Source organism: Molossus molossus, unplaced genomic scaffold, assembly GCF_014108415.1.
Source record: "Molossus molossus isolate mMolMol1 unplaced genomic scaffold, mMolMol1.p scaffold_m16_p_1, whole genome shotgun sequence".
Taxonomy (NCBI): domain Eukaryota; kingdom Metazoa; phylum Chordata; class Mammalia; order Chiroptera; family Molossidae; genus Molossus; species Molossus molossus.
In genome coordinates this window covers 171,700,396-171,720,544 of record NW_023425344.1, presented here as the reverse complement: position 1 = coordinate 171,720,544, position 20,149 = coordinate 171,700,396, and the positions used below count along the sequence as shown (strand labels likewise).

Here is a 20,149-nt window from a genome sequence, read left to right as displayed (position 1 = left end):
AACCAGCTCTTTGTTTCATTGATGGTTTGAATTGTTTTTTTTTTTTTTTTTTTTGGTCTACATTTCCTTTATTTCTGCTCTGATCTTTACTATTTTCTTCCTTCTACTTGCTCTGGGGTTTTCTTTCTGTTTGCTTTCTAGTTAAGTTGTGAAGTTAGACAGTCAATTAGAAATTTTTCTTGCTTCTTGAGATAGGCCTGTAGTGCTATGAACTTCCCTCTCAGAACTGCTTTCACTGCATCCCATAGATTTTGTGTTGTTGTGTGTTCATTTTCATTGGTTTCCAGAAACTTTTTAATTTCTTCCTTGATCTCCTCGGTGACCCATTCATTGTTCAACAACATGCTATTTAGCCTCCATGTGTTCAAATGTCTTTGCATGTTCTTGTTGCAATTGATTTCTAGTTGCATGCCATTGTGATCTGACAAGATGCTTGATATGATTTCAATCCTCTTGAACTTGTAGAGACATAGTTTGTGTCCTAACATGTGGTCTATCTTTAAGAATGTCCCATGTGCACTTAAGAAGAATGTCAATTCTGCAGTTTTGGGGTGTAATTCTCTGTGGATATCTATTAAATCCATTTGATCTAGTGCTTCATTTAGAGTCTGTGTGTCCTTGTTAATTTTTGTCCAGAAGATCTATCCAGTGATATCAGTGGGTATTGAAGTCCCCTGCTATGATTGTATTGCTGTTGATTTCTCCTTTGAAGTCCTCCAAACTATTTCTAATATATGTTAGTACTCCTTTATTTGGTGCACTTATGTTTACCAAAGTTATATCTTCCTATTGGATAGATTCTTTCAATATTATGTAGTGGCCTTCTTTGTCTCTAGTTATGGCCTTCATTTTGAAATCTACTTTATCAGATATGAGTATTGCTACCCCAGCTTTTTTTTTGCTTTCCATTTGCTTGAAAGATTTTTTTTCCATCCCTTCACTTTCAACCTATGTGAGTCTTTTGTTGAGAGGTGGGTTTCTTGTAAACAACATATATGTGAATCATGCTTTCTTTTTTTTTTTTTTTATCCTCACCCGAGGATATTTTTCCATTTTTTGTACAGACAGAATGGGAGGGAGAGAGAGGAAGGGAGAGAGAGCGAGAAACATCGACGTGAAGGGACACATCGAGTGGCTGCCACCCGCACGACCAACCAGGGCCGGGGACAAACTGCAACCGAAATACGTGCCCTTAGCGGGAACCGAACCCGGGTCTCTCCGGACTGCAGGCCGAAGCTCTAACCGCTGAGCCAAACTGGCCAGGGCGAGTCATGCTTTCTTATCCAGTCAGCTACTCTGTTCCTGTAGAGTTTAAGTTTCCTTCTCAGTAAAGTCCTTAAGATATGTACAAAGCGCCCTGGCCAGTTTTGCTCAGCGGTTAGAGCATCGGCCTGCGGTCCGGAGAGACCCGGGTTCGGTTCCCACTAAAGGCATGTACTTCGGTTGCAGTTTGTCCCCGGCTCTGGTTGGTTGTGCGCGTGGCAGCCACTCGATGTGTCCCTTCACGTTGATGTTTCTCTCTCTCTCTCCCTTCCGCTCTCTCCCTCCCACTCTATCTGTACCAAAAAAAAAATGGAAAAATATCCTCGGGTGAGGAAAAAAAAAAAAAAAAAGATATGTACAAAGCAAAGCAACTTGGATTTACACTCATGTCTTTCTTCTTTATAGATTTAGGACTCATGAACAGCTCAGCAATACATGTTGTGACCGAGTTTGTTCTCCTCGGATTCCCCGGTTGCTGGGAGATACAGATTTTCCTCTTCTCACTGTTTTTGGTGATTTATGTCTTGACCTTGCTGGGGAATGGAGCCATTATCTGTGCAGTGAGATGGGACCCACGACTACATACCCCCATGTACTTTCTGCTGGGAAACTTTGCCTTCCTTGAGATCTGGTATGTTTCCTCCACTGTTCCTATCATGCTAACCAACATTCTCTCCAAAAACAAGACCATCTCATTTTCTGGCTGCTTCCTCCAGTTCTATTTCTTCTTTTCCCTCGGCACAACAGAATGTCTCTTCCTGGCAATAATGGCTTATGATCGGTACCTGGCCATCTGCCACCCACTGCACTACCCCACCATCATGACTGGGAAGTTCTGTGGAATGCTGGTGTCTCTATGCTGGCTCATTGGATTTCTTGGCTACCCAATCCCCATTTTCTTCATCTCCCAACTCCCCTTCTGTGCATCCAATATCATTGATCACTTCCTGTGTGACATGGACCCACTGATGGCTCTGTCCTGTGCTCCAGCTCCCACTACTGAATTTATTTTCTATACTCAGAGCTCCCTTGTTCTCTTTTTCACTATTATGTATATTCTTCGATCCTATTTTCTGTTGCTCAGAGCTGTTTTTCAGGTCCCTTCTGCAGCTGGCCGGAGAAAGGCCTTTTCCACCTGTGGTTCTCATTTAGCTGTGGTGTCTGTTTTCTATGGGACAGTCATGGTAATGTATGTAAGCCCCACATATGGCATCCCAACTTTGATGCAGAAGATCCTCACCCTGGTATATTCAATAATGACTCCTCTCTTTAATCCCCTGATCTATAGTCTTCGTAATAAAGATGTGAAACTTGCTCTGAGAAATGTTCTGTTCAGAATGAGAATTAGCAAAAAATCTGTCTTACTTCAAAGTTCTAATAAATAATAAGGTGGAGATATATAAATTCTTTAAAAAATATATATGGAACATTTCATGAATTTGCATGTCATCCTTGCACAGGGGCCATGCTAATCTTCTCTGTATCGTTCCAATTTTAGTATATGTGCTGCTGAAGTGAGCACTGTATAAGTTCTTTCAATGGTCTTTAATCCTCACTTTGAGCAGTTAGAGGACATATTTTTTTTCCTAGAATTATACCCAGCTTAAATACCTAGGCTGACTACAAAAGCCTTAATTCACTAGATATGCAGTAAATTGTTTGTTTGTTGTTAATCTTCACCAGAGGATATTTTTCCATTGACTTTTTTAGATAGAGTGAAAGAGCGAGATGGAGGGAGGAAGGGAGGAAGAAAGAGAGAGAGAGAAACATCGACATGAGAGAGACACATTGGTTGCCTCCCACACAACCCCAACTGGGGCTGAGGATCAAACCTGCAACCCAGGTACATACCCTTGACTGGGAATTGAACCTGTGACCCTTCGGTCCACTGGCTAATACTCTAACTGCTGAGCCAAACCAGCTAGGGCTGACATATTTCTTCTTCTTCTTCTTTTTTTTTTTTAATAAATTTATTTTTGTTACAGATATTTCTCCTTTTTCCCCCACTGATTTCCCCCTTCACTCCCCTCCCCGCCCTCTCCCCAGCTTTGTTGTCCATGTCCATTGTTCATGCATACATGCATAGAAGTTCTGTGGTTTATCTCTCCCCCACCACTCCCTATTCTGGGGATTGTCAGTCTGTATCCCACTTCCACGTCTCTGGGACTATCCCATTCCTCAGACTGTTATGCTCATTATATTCCACAAATAAGTGAGATCATATGATACTTGTCTTTCTCTGTTTGGCTTGTTTCGCTTAAGATGACACTTTCCAGGTCCCTCCATGTCGTCTCAAAGGATAAGAGATCTTTCTTTCTTACAGCTGCATAGTACTCCACTGTGTATATGTACCACAGCTACGTTATCCATCTGTCTACTGATGGACATTTGGACTGTTTCCAGATCTTAGCTATTGTAAATAGTGCTGCTATGAACATAGAGGGTACATATATTCTTTCTGATGGGTGTTTCAGGCTTTTAGGATATATCTCTAGAAGTGGGATCACTGGGTCAAATGGAAGTTTAATTTTTAATTTTTTGAGGTAACATCATATTGTTTCCATAGTGGCTGCACCAGTCTGCATTCCCACCAGCAGTGTACTAGAGTCCCCTTTTCTCCACACCCTCACCAACACTTGTTGTTTGATGATTTGTTGATGGTGGCCATTCTGACAGGTGTGAGGTGATACCTCATAGTTGTTTTAATTTGCATCTCTCTGATGATTAGTGATGTTGAGCATTTCTTCGTATGTCTCTTAGCCATTTGTATTGACTTTTTTTTTTTAAGTTGTCCTTATTGGAATGATAAAATGGGATTTCTACATCAGGGAAGTTATTTTCCTGAAAGATTTATCATCAGTTTTAGGACAAGTCTAATGGCCTTTACCAAGTACAGGTATCCCCCACTACCCAAAAGTAGAGTGTTCTAGTGAACAAATTAAACCAATAAACAAAATATGAACAGACTCATAGATACAGAGAACAGACTGACAGCTGTCAGCGGGGAGGGGGAGGGAGGCTGGATGAAAAAGGTAAAGTGATTAAACAAAACAAAACAAAACAAAAAATTCATAGACAATAGTATGGTGATTATCAGAGGGAAGGAGGGTAGGGAGAAGTAGAAGAAGGTAAAGGCGGGATAAATGGTGATGGAAGGAAACTTGATTTGGGTGGTAAATATACAGATGATGTATTATAGAATTGTACCCCTGAAACTTATATAATTTTATTAACCAATATCACTCCAATAAATTCGATATTTTAAAAAGTTGAGTGTTCCATGAAAACTTTTTTAAGGCAATTACAGTATAAAGAGAAGAAACAATTACCATTAATTTAAAAGGGAAAATCGTTGGATTTCTTTTACTTAGCAAAAACAGGTACTAATGTAGGTCTTTCATAAAAGACAAAGTGGTGTAATGTGAACTTTCTAAAAGTGTAGTATCTATAGTTAAAGATGCAGTAGCTCTTTAAAAACAGTTCTTGCCCTGGCCGGTTTGGCTCAGCGGTTAGAGCGTCCGCCTGTGGTCCGTAAAGACCCGGGTTCGGTTCCCTCTAAGGGCACGTACCTCGGTTGCAGTTTGTCCCCGGCCCTGGTTGGTCATGCGGGTGGCAGCCACTCGATGTGTCCCTTTCACATCGATGTTTCCCTCTCTCTCTCTTCCTCTCTCTCCCTCCTACTCTGTCTGTACAAAAAATGGAAAAATGTCCTCGGATGAGGATTAAAAAAAAAAAAAAAAAAAACAGTTCTATTTAGGTATAATGGATGTACAAAAAGACTGCATGTGTTTAATGTATGTTAAGGTGCAGTGACTTTTAACTAGCCTTTCTATAAACTTTAACAGACACTCCTTTCTTATACCTAGCCTAGCAGTCTTATCTAAACACACTTTATCTCTATTAAGAGAAAAAAAAATCTCTCTATACCAGAAGGAACTCTTTCAACAAATTTTCTTAGAGATATAATTCCTTTGTGGTTAGTTTAATATGAAACATGGATACAGCTTGGCTGGTATGGCTCAGTGGTTTAGCATCAACCCATGCATCAGGAGGTCTCCAATTCAATTCCTGGTCAGAGCACATGCCCAGGTTGTGTGCCAAATCCCCAGTGGGGGGCATGCAGAAGGCGGCCAATTGATGTTCTCTCTCATCGATGTTTCTATCTCTCTCTCCTCTGCCTTCTTCTCTCTCTGAAATCAATAAATATTAAAAAAAGAAGTTTAACATGGATACATGCTAAATAATAATTTGTTGAAGCTACTTTTAACACTTCTGTTATTACAGGTACCATGCTGTAGTGTAATTTATTTATTTACATGCACTTCCCCTGGGGAATTGCCTTTTTCATTTCTAGATCCCCAACACACAGTGACAGAGAGGAAGGTAGCCCCTGGCAGCTGGGAACTGGCCTGGCATTATCAGTAGTCCTTGGTGCTTCCCAGGAGCTCCTGACACCCCAGCCAGGATGTGGGTCAATCCTATTGAACATAAACAATTTCACAGAATGCCAACATCAGAAAGGCCACTCTTTGACAATTGATCGAGACAAAACAAGACCACTCTATAATAATGTCTAACTATAGATAAAATCAAGAACACTATCCCAACCACAAAAAAAAAAAAAAAAAAGACCAAACATCCCCTTCTTTAGGCTAATATGAGTACTGTTGCCTCTTTACCAAGTATAACTTTACCCAACTGCCTTCTAGATAAAAATTAAGATACCCAGCCATGGAATTGTCCTCCATTTTCTGACAGCATTCAGAGAAAACCTATACTTCCTTAAATTCTCCTCAAAGTCGACCAACACAAGCCCAAATCATATAGTAAATCCTTTCTAACATCTTCATACTGAGATGCCTAATGTTCCTCATAGCATATGCTCTCCATCATTGCAAGAAGCCAATGCCCTGGCCAATTCGGCTGAGCAGTTAGAGTGTTGGCCTTTAGACCAAAGGGTTGCGGGTTTGATTTCAGATCAAGGGCAAATGCCTGGGTTGCAGGTTTGATCCCCAGCCCCGCTTGGGGTTGTGTGGGAGGTGAACAATGTGTTTCTCTCACATTGATGTTTCTCTCTCTCTTTCTCCCCCTCCCTTCTACTCTCTAGAAATCAATGGAAAAATATCCTCAGGTGAGGATTAACAACAATAAAACAAAGAAATCAATAAAACCATCTTTATTCAATTACAAATGTGTTCCTGATGGTCTTTGCATGATTAAGAATCAACAGTAGTAAATGTTTAGCATATAGTAAGATTTCAAAATGTGTGTAATATACTTTTACCTCAATTTTTTAACTTACAAAAGTAATGTGTATTTATTGTACAAATTCAAGCAATGAAGAAGTGTATGAAGATGATGAGCTTCCCATCTCTACATGCATCCCCACTGATGGTTCACTCTGCTTCTCAGAGTCAACATATCTAAATTCTTGTCTGGCATCCAACACCCTTCATAAAATGGTTCTATTAAACCTACTTGATTTTTCATCACTTCCCAATATGAACTCTCAACTCTTAACTTAAGTACTCCACTCTCTGTCATCTCTGCACCTATGTTTAGGCTGCTCTTTAAACCTGGAGAGCATCTCACTTCATCTACTGCTGTACAGCTTGAGAAATATAATCAACAATACTCTTAGGGCCTTATTTTGTAAGATGAGTACATAACGTATCTTGTAACAATGTCATAAGGATAAAATGAGACAATTTATGTAAGAATTATAGCACAGTAGGCCCAGCTGGTGTGGCTCAGTGGTTGAGCATCAGCCCATGAACCAAGAGGTCCCTGGTTCGATTCCTGGTCAGGACCCATGCCCAGGTTGTGGGCCTGATCCCCAGTGGGGGACATACAGAAGGCTGCCAATAGATATTCTCACTCATCAATGTTTCTATGTCTCTCTATCTCTCCCTTCCTCTCTCTCTAAAAATCAATAAAGAAAAAAATTTTTAAATAAATAAAAGACAAATTAAAAATTCAAAAAAAGAATTATAGCCAGTAAAAGAAACATAGGAGGGTCTCAGCACTTTTGTTCCTGTCTCCTTCCTGTCTTTCAAATCTGACCATGAACACTTCACCAGTTATTCTATCAAATTTTTACCATGCTCATGCAAACCTTTGTTGCTAAATAATATATACACATGTATATGTAACTAACACCTTAGTTAAAGTGCAAACGCTACAGCATTTGACATTTTAATTTGTTATAAATTTTAATATTATGCAAATGTTTTATTAGAACATAAAAATATAATTATTTTTTAACCAAAATTTACGAAGATGCCTCCAAATTCCTTCAAGTTTATTCTAATATGTCAGAAAAACATCATTTCGTGGTGTACCTTTGCCTTAAGGGACAGCAAATCTGTTCCATCAATAATTCTCTATAATACCTTGGGGGAATTAAGTTACTCTAAAACAGAATTGTTCCTGAAGATAAAAATAGTTATAGCTTTAAAACTGTATGAATTCTCGCCCTGGCCAGTTTGTTTCGGCAGTTAGAGCATCGGCCTGCGGTCCCGAGAGACCTGGATTCAGTTTCTCGGTTGCAGTTTGTCCCCGGCCCTGGTTGGTCGTGCGGGTGGCAGCCACTCGATGTGTTTCTTTTTTTTTTTTTTTTTTATCCTCACCTGAGGACATTTTTTGATAGTTTGTTCAGATAGAGTGGGAGGGAGAGAGAGAGAGAGAAACATCGATGTGAAAGGGACACATCGAGTGGTTGCTACCCACACGACCCAACCAGGGCCGGGTACAAACTGCAACCAAGGCACGTGCCCTTAGCGGGAACCGAACCCAGGTCTCTCCAGACCGCAGGCCAATGCTCTAACCACTGAGCCAAACTGGCCAGGGCTCAATGTGTTTCTTTTGCGTCGATGTTTCTCTCTCTCTCTCTCTCTATTCCTCTCTCTCCCTCCCACTCTACCTGAACAAAAAATGGAAAAGTGTCCTCAGGTGAGGATAAAAAAAAATTAAAAAAAAAAAAACTGTATGAACTCTTGGGATATTGATTCCACATCAATACAACTTGTCAAAATTGTGCTGATTCTTTTTTTCCCTCAGTTCTCCAAACATGCTGTCCCCAGGCAGCCATCTCAGTTCTTCATAAAAGTACATACTAAAACCAATCCAATGCACTCCTCAGTTTAATAAGCTGTTTTTCTCATATTTTTTTTAATAACACTTGCTGGCATTTTGAGGTTTGACTTTTCTTCCTAGACACTTGGAAGAGAATTAATATTAAGATAAACAGCCTGGCTGGTGTGGCTCAGTGGATTGAGCGTCGTCCTATGTACTGAGAGGCCCCTGGTTCAATTCCTGGTCAGGGCATATGCCCAGGTTGTGGGCTCAATCCTCATTAGGGGTCATGCAGGAGGCAGCTAATAGATGTTTCTCTCTCATATCGATGTTTCTTTTTTTCTTCAATTTTTATTAATTTATTTTTGTTACAGATGTTTCTCCTTTTTCCCCCCTAGACACCCTCCTTTGTGGGAGACATTTTGCATGGCATCCATTTTGTTAAAATCTGCTCTGCCATCTCCTGCCCCAAGGCAGGATATCTCTGCTTTATCTCTGCATTTTGAACCATTTACTCAACAAGCCAGTCTTTGCTGATCTTTTGTTCCACCCCTGCTTCAGGGTGGTTACTCAATAACTTATCGCTTGGCAACAAATGATCTTGTTTTTCCTGCCCTATATATTGTGTGGATTTCCCCTGAATAAACGAGACTTGATCAGAACCCTGTCTTGTCTCCATTTCTCGTGTCTCTTGTCCCTCCTCATCCTCACTCCCCCTCTAGAGTCCTCGTTGCTCGACCTGCGGGACGGGTCACTCCTTCCCATCCCCACCCCCGCACTTCCCCCCAGCATTGTTGTCTATGTCCATTGGTTATGCATACATGCATATAAAGTCTTTGGTTCATCTCATCCATCGCCCCCCACCCCCCTCCTCTGAGGTTTGTCAGTCTGAACCATATTTCTTTCTGCGTCTATTTCGTTCATCAGCCCACCATGTTCATTATATTCCACAAATAAGTGAGATCATATGGTATTTGTCTTTCTCTAATTGGCTTATTTCACTTAGCATAATACTCTTCAGGTCCCTCCATGTCATCTCAAAGGATAAGAGATCTGTCTTTCTTACAGATGCATAGTATTCTATTGTATATATGTACCACAGCTTTTTTATCCACTCATCATTGATGGACAATTGGGCTGTTTACCGATCTTAGCGATTATAAATAGTGCTGCTGTGAACATAGGGGTACATATATTCTTTCTGATTAGTGTTTCAGGCTTCTTAGGATATATTCCTAGAAGAGGGATCACTGGGTCAAATGGCAGTTCAATTTTTAATTATTTGAAGAAATACCATACTGTTTTTCATAGTGGCTGCACCAGTCTGCATTCCCACCAGCAGTGTACTGGAATCCCCTGTTCTCCACTCCCTTGTCAGAACTTGTTGTTTGATGATTTGTTGTTACATCAATGTTTCTATCTCTCTCTTCCTCTCTCTCTAAAAAAACAATCAATAAAATATATATTTTTTAAAATATTAAGATAAACTATTGCCATGGCCGGTTTGGCTCTGCGGTTAGAGCATCCGCCTGCGGTCTGGAGAGACCCGGGTTCGGTTCCCACTAAGGGCATGTACCTCGGTTGCAGTTTGTCCCCGGCCCTGGTTGGTCGTGCGGGTGGCAGCCACTCGATATGTCCCTTTCACATCGATGTTTCCCTCTCTCTCTCTTCCTCTCTCTCCCTCCCACTCTGTCTGTACAAAAAAAAAAAAAAAAAATGGAAAAATGTCCTCGGATGAGGAAAAAAAAAAAAAAAGATAAACTATCACACTGATTATGTTCATGTATATGAGGACAGATTGAAAGGCTAAATCGATATGGTTTTATCTTCAAGTATACATTTTCCTATAAAATAGGCAAGTCTAAATGTTAAAAATATAAAAAACTGCCCTCGCCTATTTGACTCAGCGGTTAGAGCATTGGCCTGCGGTTCAGAGACCCAGGTTTGGTTTCTGCAAAGAGCACATATCTCGGTTGCAGTTTGTCCCCGGCCCTGGTTGGGTGGTACGGGTGGCAGCCACTGGATGTGTACCTTTCACGTCAATGTTTCTCTCTCTCTCCCTCCCACTCTATCTGAACAAAAAATTAAAAAAAAAAAAAAAAAGGCCTCGGGTGAGGATTAAATATATAAGGAGAATTGGGCACTGTACATACTAATCTTAACTATTAGAATTTTAGTCCTTCCCGCATTATCTTTTTGTGGGTTTAAATAAGAACACATAATTTATTTTACTTTCTTTCTTTGACATAAGAACTCCACAAAACAGCCTAGTAGAAGTGTCAAAAGCATTACTCTTAGAGACCCATATTTAAGCCCAGGCTTACCACTAAACTAGCTGTATCACCCTATTCATCTTAAAACTCTCATACTGCTATATCCAATACTAAAGTAGGTACTCAATCAACATTTATAAATTTTATCAGGAACTGAGTCTTGGAGGAACCAGTGAAGAAGTGAAAGAGGTCTCTCCTTTGCTTGCTAACTTATGAATTGGGCTACAGCAACTGGCAAGTAAATAAAAGAAAGGGTATAGTCCTCCCTCCCAATTGTTCAACCACGTGGCATGCAAAGGGGAAATGTCTGGACAATGAAAGGAGCACACAGAGAAGCAAAGCTAGACAGGGCTAAAAAAGACTGGTAGGCTTTGACCCTCACTGGGATTCCTGATCTCCCATGAAGCATAGTTTTCCCTGATCACACTGGGAAACTATGCACTCTCACATCTAGTGGGTCCCTGCCCTAAAATCCCAGTACCTTAGATCTGATGGGTACTGGTATAATCTCTTCTCCAGATATCCTGCTCTGAGCAAAGTTAAGCAAGACCACGCAGCCATTTTATTTACCTCCTCTATAAATACAAGCATGTAAAATACATTTTTAAAATGTGAAAAACCTGACCTTCTAATTCTAAGGTAAGAACAGAAATATATGTGTTCTGAAAATTATAATCAATAATAGAATAATGTTTATTCATTAAACATTTAATTGTGTTCTATAAACAGACACCATGCTAGAGTTAGGGACACATTTTAGAAAGACATATTTCCTACCTACAAGAGATCACAATTCTTGCTTTTTCCCATCTTGCAAGATGGTGAGGGAAAAACCTGAGAAGCCGGATACTAAGGAGAAGTAACCTGGAGCCAAGAAGGCTGAGGCTGGTGGCAAGGTTAAGAAGGGTAACCTCAAGGCCAAGACGCCTAAGAAGGGGAAGCCCCACTGCAGCCGAAACCCTGTCCTAGTCAGAGGAATTGGCAGGTATTCCCGGTCGGCTATGTATTCCCGAAAGGCCATGTACAAGAGGAAGTATTCCGCAGCTAAATCCAGGATTGAGAAGAAAAAGGAGAAAGTTCTTGCTACAGTCACAAAACCAGTTGGTGGCGACAAGAATGGTGGTACCCGAGTGGTTAAACTTCGCAAAATGCCTAGATATTATCCTACTGAAGATGTGCCTCCGAAGCTGCTGAGCCAGGGCGAGAAACCCTTCAGTCAGCACGTGAGAAAACTGCGGACCAGCATCACTCCCGGGACCATTCTGATCGTCCTCACTGGGCACCACTGAGGCAAGAGGGTGATTTTCCTGAAGCAGCTGAGCAGTGGCTTGCTACCTGTGACTGGACCTCTGTCCCTTAATCGAGTTCCTCTGCGTAGAACACATCAGAAATTTGTCATTGCCACCTCCACCAAAATTGATGTCAGTGGTGTGAAAATCCCCAAACATCTCACTGATGCTCGCTTTAAGAAGAAGAAGCTACGCAAGCCCAGGCACCAGGAGGGTGAGATCTTCGACACAGAAAAAGAGAGATTACAGAGCAGCGCAAGGTTGACCAGAAAGCCGTGGACTCGCAAATTCTGCCAAAAATCAAAGCTGTTCCTCAGCTCCAGGGCTACTTCCACTCTGTGTTTGCTCTCACAGATGGGCTTTATTCTCACAAAATGGTATTCTAAATTTCTTACAAAGAACCTAATTAAATAGCTGATCTATTGTTAAAAAAAAAAGGGAGAGAGATCACAATTCTTTGGGAGATAGTTATAATAATTTACAAATCACTTACATATTACATAGTAATAAAAATGTATGCATATGGTTGCTTTATCTAGAATGCATGAAACCGTACAGATTCTTAACCCAAGACATAGTCCTGTAAGCAAGTTTATCTGTAGGTCGATTACTACCCCATTATTTAGTAAAAAGGTCAAAATTCAATCCTCAAACAATTTTTTTCTGTCCTGAACCTTGACCATGACCTGGCCAAAGAGTATGGGTTACGAGACACTCAAAGTCAAACCTACTGCATTGCTTCTACAAGGGTGAACAGTATCCAATGTCCTTAGCAGTATCCATTTGTCCAAAATGAAGTCACACAAATGTGTTTATTGTATGCTATAAGGAGGTATATTTACTCTCTAATGTAGCTTTAAAATCATACTAAAAAACATTTCTAAATATAATTTTTTTAAAAATTTTTTTTATTTTATCCTCACCCAAAGACATTTTTTGCATTATCTTCAGATAGAGCGGGAGGGATAGAGGGAGGAAGAGAGAGAGAGAGAAACATGGGCGTGAGAGAGACACATCCAGTGGTTGCCACCCACATGACCCCAACTGGGCCCAGGGACAAACTGCAACCAAGGTACGTGCCCCTAGTGGGAACCGAACCCAGAACTCTGGTTCACAGGCCGACGTTCTAACCATTGAGAAAACTGGCCAGGACAATATAATTTTAAAATATAACCTAAGAAGCCAATCTGAAAAGACTACACACTCTCTGATTCCAACTACAGGACATTCTGGAAAAGGCGAAACTGTGGATACAGCAAAAACATCAGTGGTTGATTTGCAACATCATGGATGGACTTAGGGGGTATTATGCTATGAGATAAGTCTCTGACAGAGAAAGACAAATACCATATTATTTCACTTATATGTGGAATCTAAAGAACAAAATAAGTGAGCAAACTAAATAGATAGACACTCATAGGTACAGAGAACAGACTGATTATTGCCAGAAGGGCAGGGGTTGGGGAGCTTGGTGGAAAAGATGAAGGGATTAAGAACTACAAAATAGTCACAGTGATGTAAAGTATAGCATAGGAAAAATAGTCATTAATATTGTTTAACTATGTATGGTGCAGGTGGATACTTGAAATATCAGGGGATCACTTTGTAAAGTATATGATAGTCTAATCAGTATGCTGTACACCTGAAACTAACACAAAATGGTATTAAATGTAAACTTTCATTGAAAAATTAAAATGAATAAAAAAGAATCTTCAGACAAAAATAAGTAAATAAATAATAAAAACATCAGTGGTTGCCAGGGGCTAGAGGAAAAGGGAAGGATGAATAGGTGGAGTACAGAAGATTTTTTAGGGCAGTGAAACTGCTCTGTATAATATTACAATGGCAGATACAAGTCATTATACATTTGTCAAAACCCACAGAATATACAACATCAAGAGTGAACCCTAATGTAAACTATGGACTTTGGGTGATGATGATGTGTCAATGTACATTCACTGTAACAAATATACTACTGATGCAGGATGTTGACAGTAAATGCTTGTGTGAAGGCAGAAGGTATATGTGGAAACTCTCTGTACTTTCCACTCAGTTTTGCTGTGAACCGAAAACTGCTCTTAAAAATAAAGTCTATTTAAGGAATATTTTTAATGTAACCTAATAATGATTATTAGTCAAAGCTGCACAACTAGTGTTTACTCTCCTCTGGACAATGACCTACAGAAGCAGACAAAGTAAGTTTTTCCACAAGGCTTTTTGCTAATAAGGAAGCAGTCTGTGGACCAAAGTATCGAGGCTCATATAACTCAAATGATAAGTTTTTCATCTACACACTTCACCCATTCATCATTCACGAGGTCCTTTGGACACCTCAATCAGATATCCTCTTCTCCCCTCTCTGCTAGCAGGAACAAAACAGTCAGGCCAAACAGTAGTTGGCAAAATCTAGAAGTTGGCACTATTCAAGATGCCTCTATGAAAGCAATGCCCAAAGGATCACTATCCCCCAGGCTTAATTCACAGACAAAGTTGTTCAGAAAAGAAAGTTGAAGAAATAGAGTTGTAACAGAAAAACCTGGTGTCCCCAGATGCCAGTTTGTGACCCTGAAGCAACAACACTTTGGTTGATTAAAGCAAATGTTGAAAGCCCCTGAGAGCAAATTAGAAAAGGAAGTCAGGGTGGTAGAGGAAGAAATGATTCTGGCAACTACCAATTAAAAGTAAATGGATCCCACAGCACCTAGGAACATGACTCAAACTGTTGCATCAGCCAAGTTCCAATACAACTCCCTGAACATGAAGACGGAGCAAAGGGGATAGGTGAGGGAGGGAGGCAGGGGTGTCCCACATTCTGGCAAGCTTCCACTTCTTATCCCAAGTGCATACACACCTGACAATTAAGGTGCAAGTGGTATCTCTTGATTAGTCATTTAGAAAACCCCAAGAACATGCCAGTGAGAGGCAGGACCTGTAGGCTGGGAAATACACCAAACAGAGTTAGGCTACTGATACAATAGCTCTGCTTCCAACTCAGAATTGCTCTTTGTCAAATCAGATCACATGTGACTCATCGTCCTTTGTGAAGAACAATGCTACTTCCATGACCCCCTCCCCTCCATCCTGTACTTGTAAAATAGCTGCTAATTTTCAAAGCATGTTCACAAACACTACTTCAGTGGTTGTCACAAAATCCCTGTGGGTTTTATAAGGTATGTATTGTTTCCATCTAGGATTTTAAATAAGTTAATGCTGAAGTTTAAGAGATTTGCCTAAGATTACACAAGCAGTATTACTTGTATATTTTTAAGTGATATGCTACTGTGCTTATATATACACAGAATATCTCTGGAAGAAAGGAAAATGGAGTGGACACCAACTACAAGGGAACTAACTACAATTTCCACTAGGGTCAGGAGTGGAAATAAAGCTTTTCAGTTACCTTTTTGTGTGTAACTTTTTGATTTTACACTATAGTATATATAACTTCCTGAAATTAAATAAAAAAAGAAAGTCACAATTAGGGAGCAGAAAACCACAATCCAATTCTCCTCCCCACTGTATAATGCTGCCTCCAATGTTGGGCAAGAGGCCAGAGCAGTTTTCTTTCTCCTATATCTTCCCACATTGACCCATTCCATCTTCTCCACCCACGTATACACATGTTCTGTGAGAACTTCCCATGATTGCCTACTCTGTGCAAATCTGCCAGAAGCTGGGTGTGCTGAAAACAAACTGACAGAGAAATTGAAAATGTGATTCTGATTTATCTGTATTTTTATTTTTACATCTTCATATTATTAAATTTCATTGGGAAAAATGGCATTTTTTCCCAACATTTTAATAGAATAGAAGAGTAAGTGACACTCCAGCATAAAGGATCAAGGTTAGAAAGGAGAGGCCACAGAATCTGCCAGTACTAGGGACTATGGTTTCCCAATACTCAGTGGGATGGCAGGTCACTGACAGAGGGAGAAAATTCCCTCTCGTGGATATCAAGGGAGATTTCTTGGCCTGATACAGAGACACAGGCTCCCACAAAAAGAAAACTGACAGGATATATGACCACGGGAAATGCAGCTACACACATCTAGAGATAACATATAAAATTAAACTAATAGGGTTTTGGGAGAAATTGTCACTCAGGTCATTCTCAACACTGGCACTCTATGACTAGATGTAGGCAAATCAGTAAATAGAGAAAGTGCTAACAGAATACTGACACCAAGGGGCAGTCATTACCATGGACTAAAATAGGAGACTACCAAAAATAAAAAAATAAAAATAAAATAGGAGACTACCATGGGAACGGCATAAATATTCTTTTAAAATTCATTCATTAATTCTATGTAAATTACTGTGTGCATGTGTCAGGTACCAAGCCAGGATCTAAGACCCCAAAGATGAGGACCTCCTGTAAGCTCATAGCCTAAGGAAACTAGCAAGTATTTAAAAGACACACCCAATATCATAGGAACTCTTAGACACAGACATATCAGAATCTACCTTGAGTATGCTCAAGAAGGTCTTACAAAAGAGGTAACATTTGAGCAGAATCTCAAAGGACAATTAGGAGCTCTCCAGGAGTAAGGACAACACATTTCAAGCAGAAGGAATCACATATGCAGAAGTACTGAGATATGAAAGACCGTGGAACTTTCCTGATATTAAAAATACATTGGCTTCAAAAACCAGAAAAAGACACTACAAAGAAAGAAAATTAAAGGCCAATATCCCTGATGAACATAGACACCAAAATCCTGAACAAAATACTAGCAAATTGAATCCAGCAATACACCAAAAAAATTATCCACCATGACCAAGTGGGATTCATTCCAGGGATGCAAGGCTGGTAGGTACAATATTCACAAATCAATAAACGTGATACACCACATAAACAAAATGAAGAATAATGACCTTATGATCATATCAATAGATGCCGGAAAAGCCTTCGACAAAATCCAGCATCCATTTCTCATAAAAATGCTCAGCAATGTGGAAATAGAGGGATCATATCTCGACATAATAAAGGCCATATATAAAAGACCTACAGCCAGTATCATACAAAATGGGCAAAAACTAAAAGCATTTTCCTTAAGAACAGGAACAAGGCAAGGATGCCCACTTTCACCACTCTTATTTAACATAGTACTGGAAGTCTTAGCCACAGCAATCAGACAGGAAGGAAAAATAAAAGAGATTCCAATTTGGAAAGGAGGAAGTGAAACTGTCATTATTTGCAGATAACATGATACTATACGTAGAAAACCCCAAAGACTCCATCAAAAATTTACTTGACTTAATAAATGAATTTGGAAAAGTAGCAGGATACAAAATTAATGCCAATTGATGGCATTCTTATACACTAATGATGAACTCACAGAAAGAGAAACTAAGAAAACAATCCCATTTACCATTGTAGCAAAAAAATTAAGATACCTAGGAATAAACTTAACCAAAGAAATAAAGGACCTATTCGCAGAAAACTACAGGTCATTGAAAAAAGAAATAGAGGAAGATATAAAAAAGTGGAAGCACATACCCTGTTCATGGATTGGAAGAATTAACATCATTAAAACGTCCATATTATCCAAAGCAATCTATAGATTCAATGCAATCCCCATCAAAATACCATCGGCATACTTCACAGAATTAGAACAAGTACTTCAAAAGTTCATATGGAAACAAAAAAGACCTCGAATAGCCACAGCAATCTTGAAAAAGAAGAACAAACTTGGAAGGATCACATTAACAGATTTCAGGTTATACTACAAAGCCACTGTAATCAAAACAGCCTGGTACTGGCACAAGAACAGGCATATAGACCAATGGAACAGAACAGAGAACCCAGAAATGGACCCAAGGCAATATGCTTAATTAATATTTGACAAAAATGGCAAGAGCATACAGTGGAGTAAAAACATCCTCTTTAATAAATGGTGATGGGAAAATTGGAGAGCTACATGCAGAAAAATGAAACTAGACCATCAACTTACACCCTACACAAGAATAAACTCAAAATGGATAAAAGACTTAAATGTGACTCATGAATCCATAAAAATCCTAGAAGAAACTGTAGGCAACAAAATTTCAAACATCATATGCAACAGAATTTTCACTGATACATCACCTAAGGCAATAGAAACAAAGGAGAAAATGAACACGTGGGACTACATCAAACTCAAAAGCTTCTGCACAGTGAAAGATACAATCATCAAAATGGAAAGGCAACCCACTGTATGGGAGAGCATAATTGCCAATGATATATCAGATAAGGGGTTCATTTTCAATATATAGAGAGTGCTCATACAACTCAACAAAAGGAAGACAAAGAACCCAATTAAAATATGGGCAGAGGAACTAAATACACACCTCTCCAAACAGGACATACAAATGGCTAAGAGACATATGAAGAAATGCTCATCATCACTAATCATCAGAGAGATGCCAATTAAAACAACAATGAGGTATCACCTCACACCTGTCAGAATGGCTGCCATCAACAAATCATCAAACAACAAGTGTTGGCGAGCGTGTGGAGAAAAGGGGACTCTACCAATCAGAAAAAATATATGTACCCCCATGTTTGTAGCAGCACTATTTACAATAGCTAAGATCTGGAAAGAGCCCAAATGTCCATCAGTAGACGAATGGATAACAAAGCTGTGGTACATATACACAATGGAGTACTACGCAACTGTAAGAAAGAAAGATCTCTTATCCTTTGAGACTACATGGAGGGACCTGGAAAGTATCATCCTAAGTGAAACAAGCCAAACAGAGAAAGACAAGTATCACATGATATCACGTATTTGTGGAATATAGTGAACATAACAGTCTGAGTAATGGGGCAGTCCCAGAGACGTGGAAGTGAGGTACAGACAGACAATCCCCAGAAGAGGGAGTCATGGGGGAGAGGTAAACCACAGAACTTATATGCATGTATGCATGAACAATGGACATGGACAACAAAGCTGGGGACAGGGCAGGGAGGGAGGTGGAGGGGGGAATCAGTGGGAGAAAAAGGAGAAACATCTGTAATAAAAATTAATTAATAAAAAATAAAGAGAAAAATAAATAAATAAAAATACATTGGAGTTGCCATGCATTAGGATTACAAAGAGGCAGAAATGAGGTAGTACAGTTAAGTAGACCAATACATGAAGGTCATGGCCCGTGTGAAGGAGTGCCTTACTAGAATTATAGAATTGCTAAGTGTTTTTAAACAAGGAAATAATATAATCAGATTTGTGTTTGGAAAAGGTGAAAATGTTGGCAGCATTTCCCACTTCTAAAACAGTGGAAGAGGACATTAGCATAATGGATATGAGTACAGGCTCTAGAGTTGGGATGGTTGGGTTCAAATTCCAGCTCTAATAATTCTAGCATAATTGAGTACTATCCTGCTTGTCTCTGCTTATCCTATACCACATGTAGGATATGTGTTAGTTTATTTAATCCTCACAGCAATCCTACAAGGTAAGTAGTAATAACAACTCCATTTTATAGATGGGGACACAGAAACTCAGAGGTAAGAAACTTGCCCAGAGCCTTTGGATCAGAGTAACAGTTAAGATTTCAAATTCTATGCCCTGGGAAAGAGGTGTGATCCTCCCCACCTGTGGAACAGCTCTGGGCTGGAAATCTGCACCCCTGCAAGGTGGCAGCACGGGGGACTCAGACAACTGCCTGGTGGGAGCCTGGGCAGAAGCCGCACAGCAAGATCCTGCTTTGCTGACCAATTAGAGAGCCAGGAGAGGCTGGGGTTTTGTTGTTGTTGTTTTATCCCCTCCTACTTGGTTTGGTGACAAGTGGGTGTCAGCAACGCAGGTGGAGCTGAGGCATTGGAAGGGGAGGAAGTACCTGCCTGCCTCTCCTACAAGCTACAGGCACCACTGCCAATGCAAATCTGTTTAAACCATCCAGACCAGGGTTGGGATCAATACACCACAGAGTCCACTTCCCTGTGGAAAGAGAAAATAGCCCAGAACAAGTATATTCAAGGGGCAAGCCTCCAAGTGGATCCAGCCTCTGGACTAGGGAGGCCTCACCCACTGAGCTACTTGGGACTACCCAGGAATAAACTTTACTAAGGAGGTAAAAGACCTGTACTCAGAAAGCTACAGGACATTGCAAAAAGAAACAGAGGAAGATACAAACAAGTGGAAGCATAGACTGTGTTAATGGATTGGAAGAATTAACATCATTAAAATGTCCATACTACCCCAAGCAATCTATAATTTAACACAATCTCTATTAAAATACCAATGGCATATTTCACAGATCTAGAAC

The 20,149-nt window shown here is 40.0% G+C and overlaps 1 protein-coding gene, 1 non-coding gene and 1 pseudogene across 2 annotated transcripts; 2 read left to right on the top strand and 1 right to left on the bottom strand.

Moving 5' to 3' along the window:
• Positions 1–1,632: 1,632 nt before the first annotated feature.
• Positions 1,633–2,654, top strand: LOC118641151 (olfactory receptor 11H4). Its single transcript, XM_036278224.1, has one exon. It carries the CDS (start codon positions 1,650–1,652, stop codon positions 2,646–2,648), a length of 999 nt encoding a protein of 332 aa, XP_036134117.1. The 5' UTR covers positions 1,633–1,649; the 3' UTR covers positions 2,649–2,654.
• A 24-nt stretch (positions 2,655–2,678) lies between these two features.
• LOC118621181 lies at positions 2,679–2,785 on the bottom strand. The gene has a single exon (XR_004957645.1). It is a non-coding gene; the product is annotated as a U6 spliceosomal RNA (small nuclear RNA).
• An 8,643-nt stretch (positions 2,786–11,428) lies between these two features.
• LOC118642593 lies at positions 11,429–12,285 on the top strand (annotated as a pseudogene).
• Positions 12,286–20,149: the final 7,864 nt, after the last annotated feature.

Bases quoted from the DNA above. Each gene is read 5' to 3' on its own strand.
- LOC118641151 (XM_036278224.1), top strand. From the start codon at position 1,650: ATGTCTTTCTTCTTTATAGATTTAGGACTCATGAACAGCTCAGCAATA.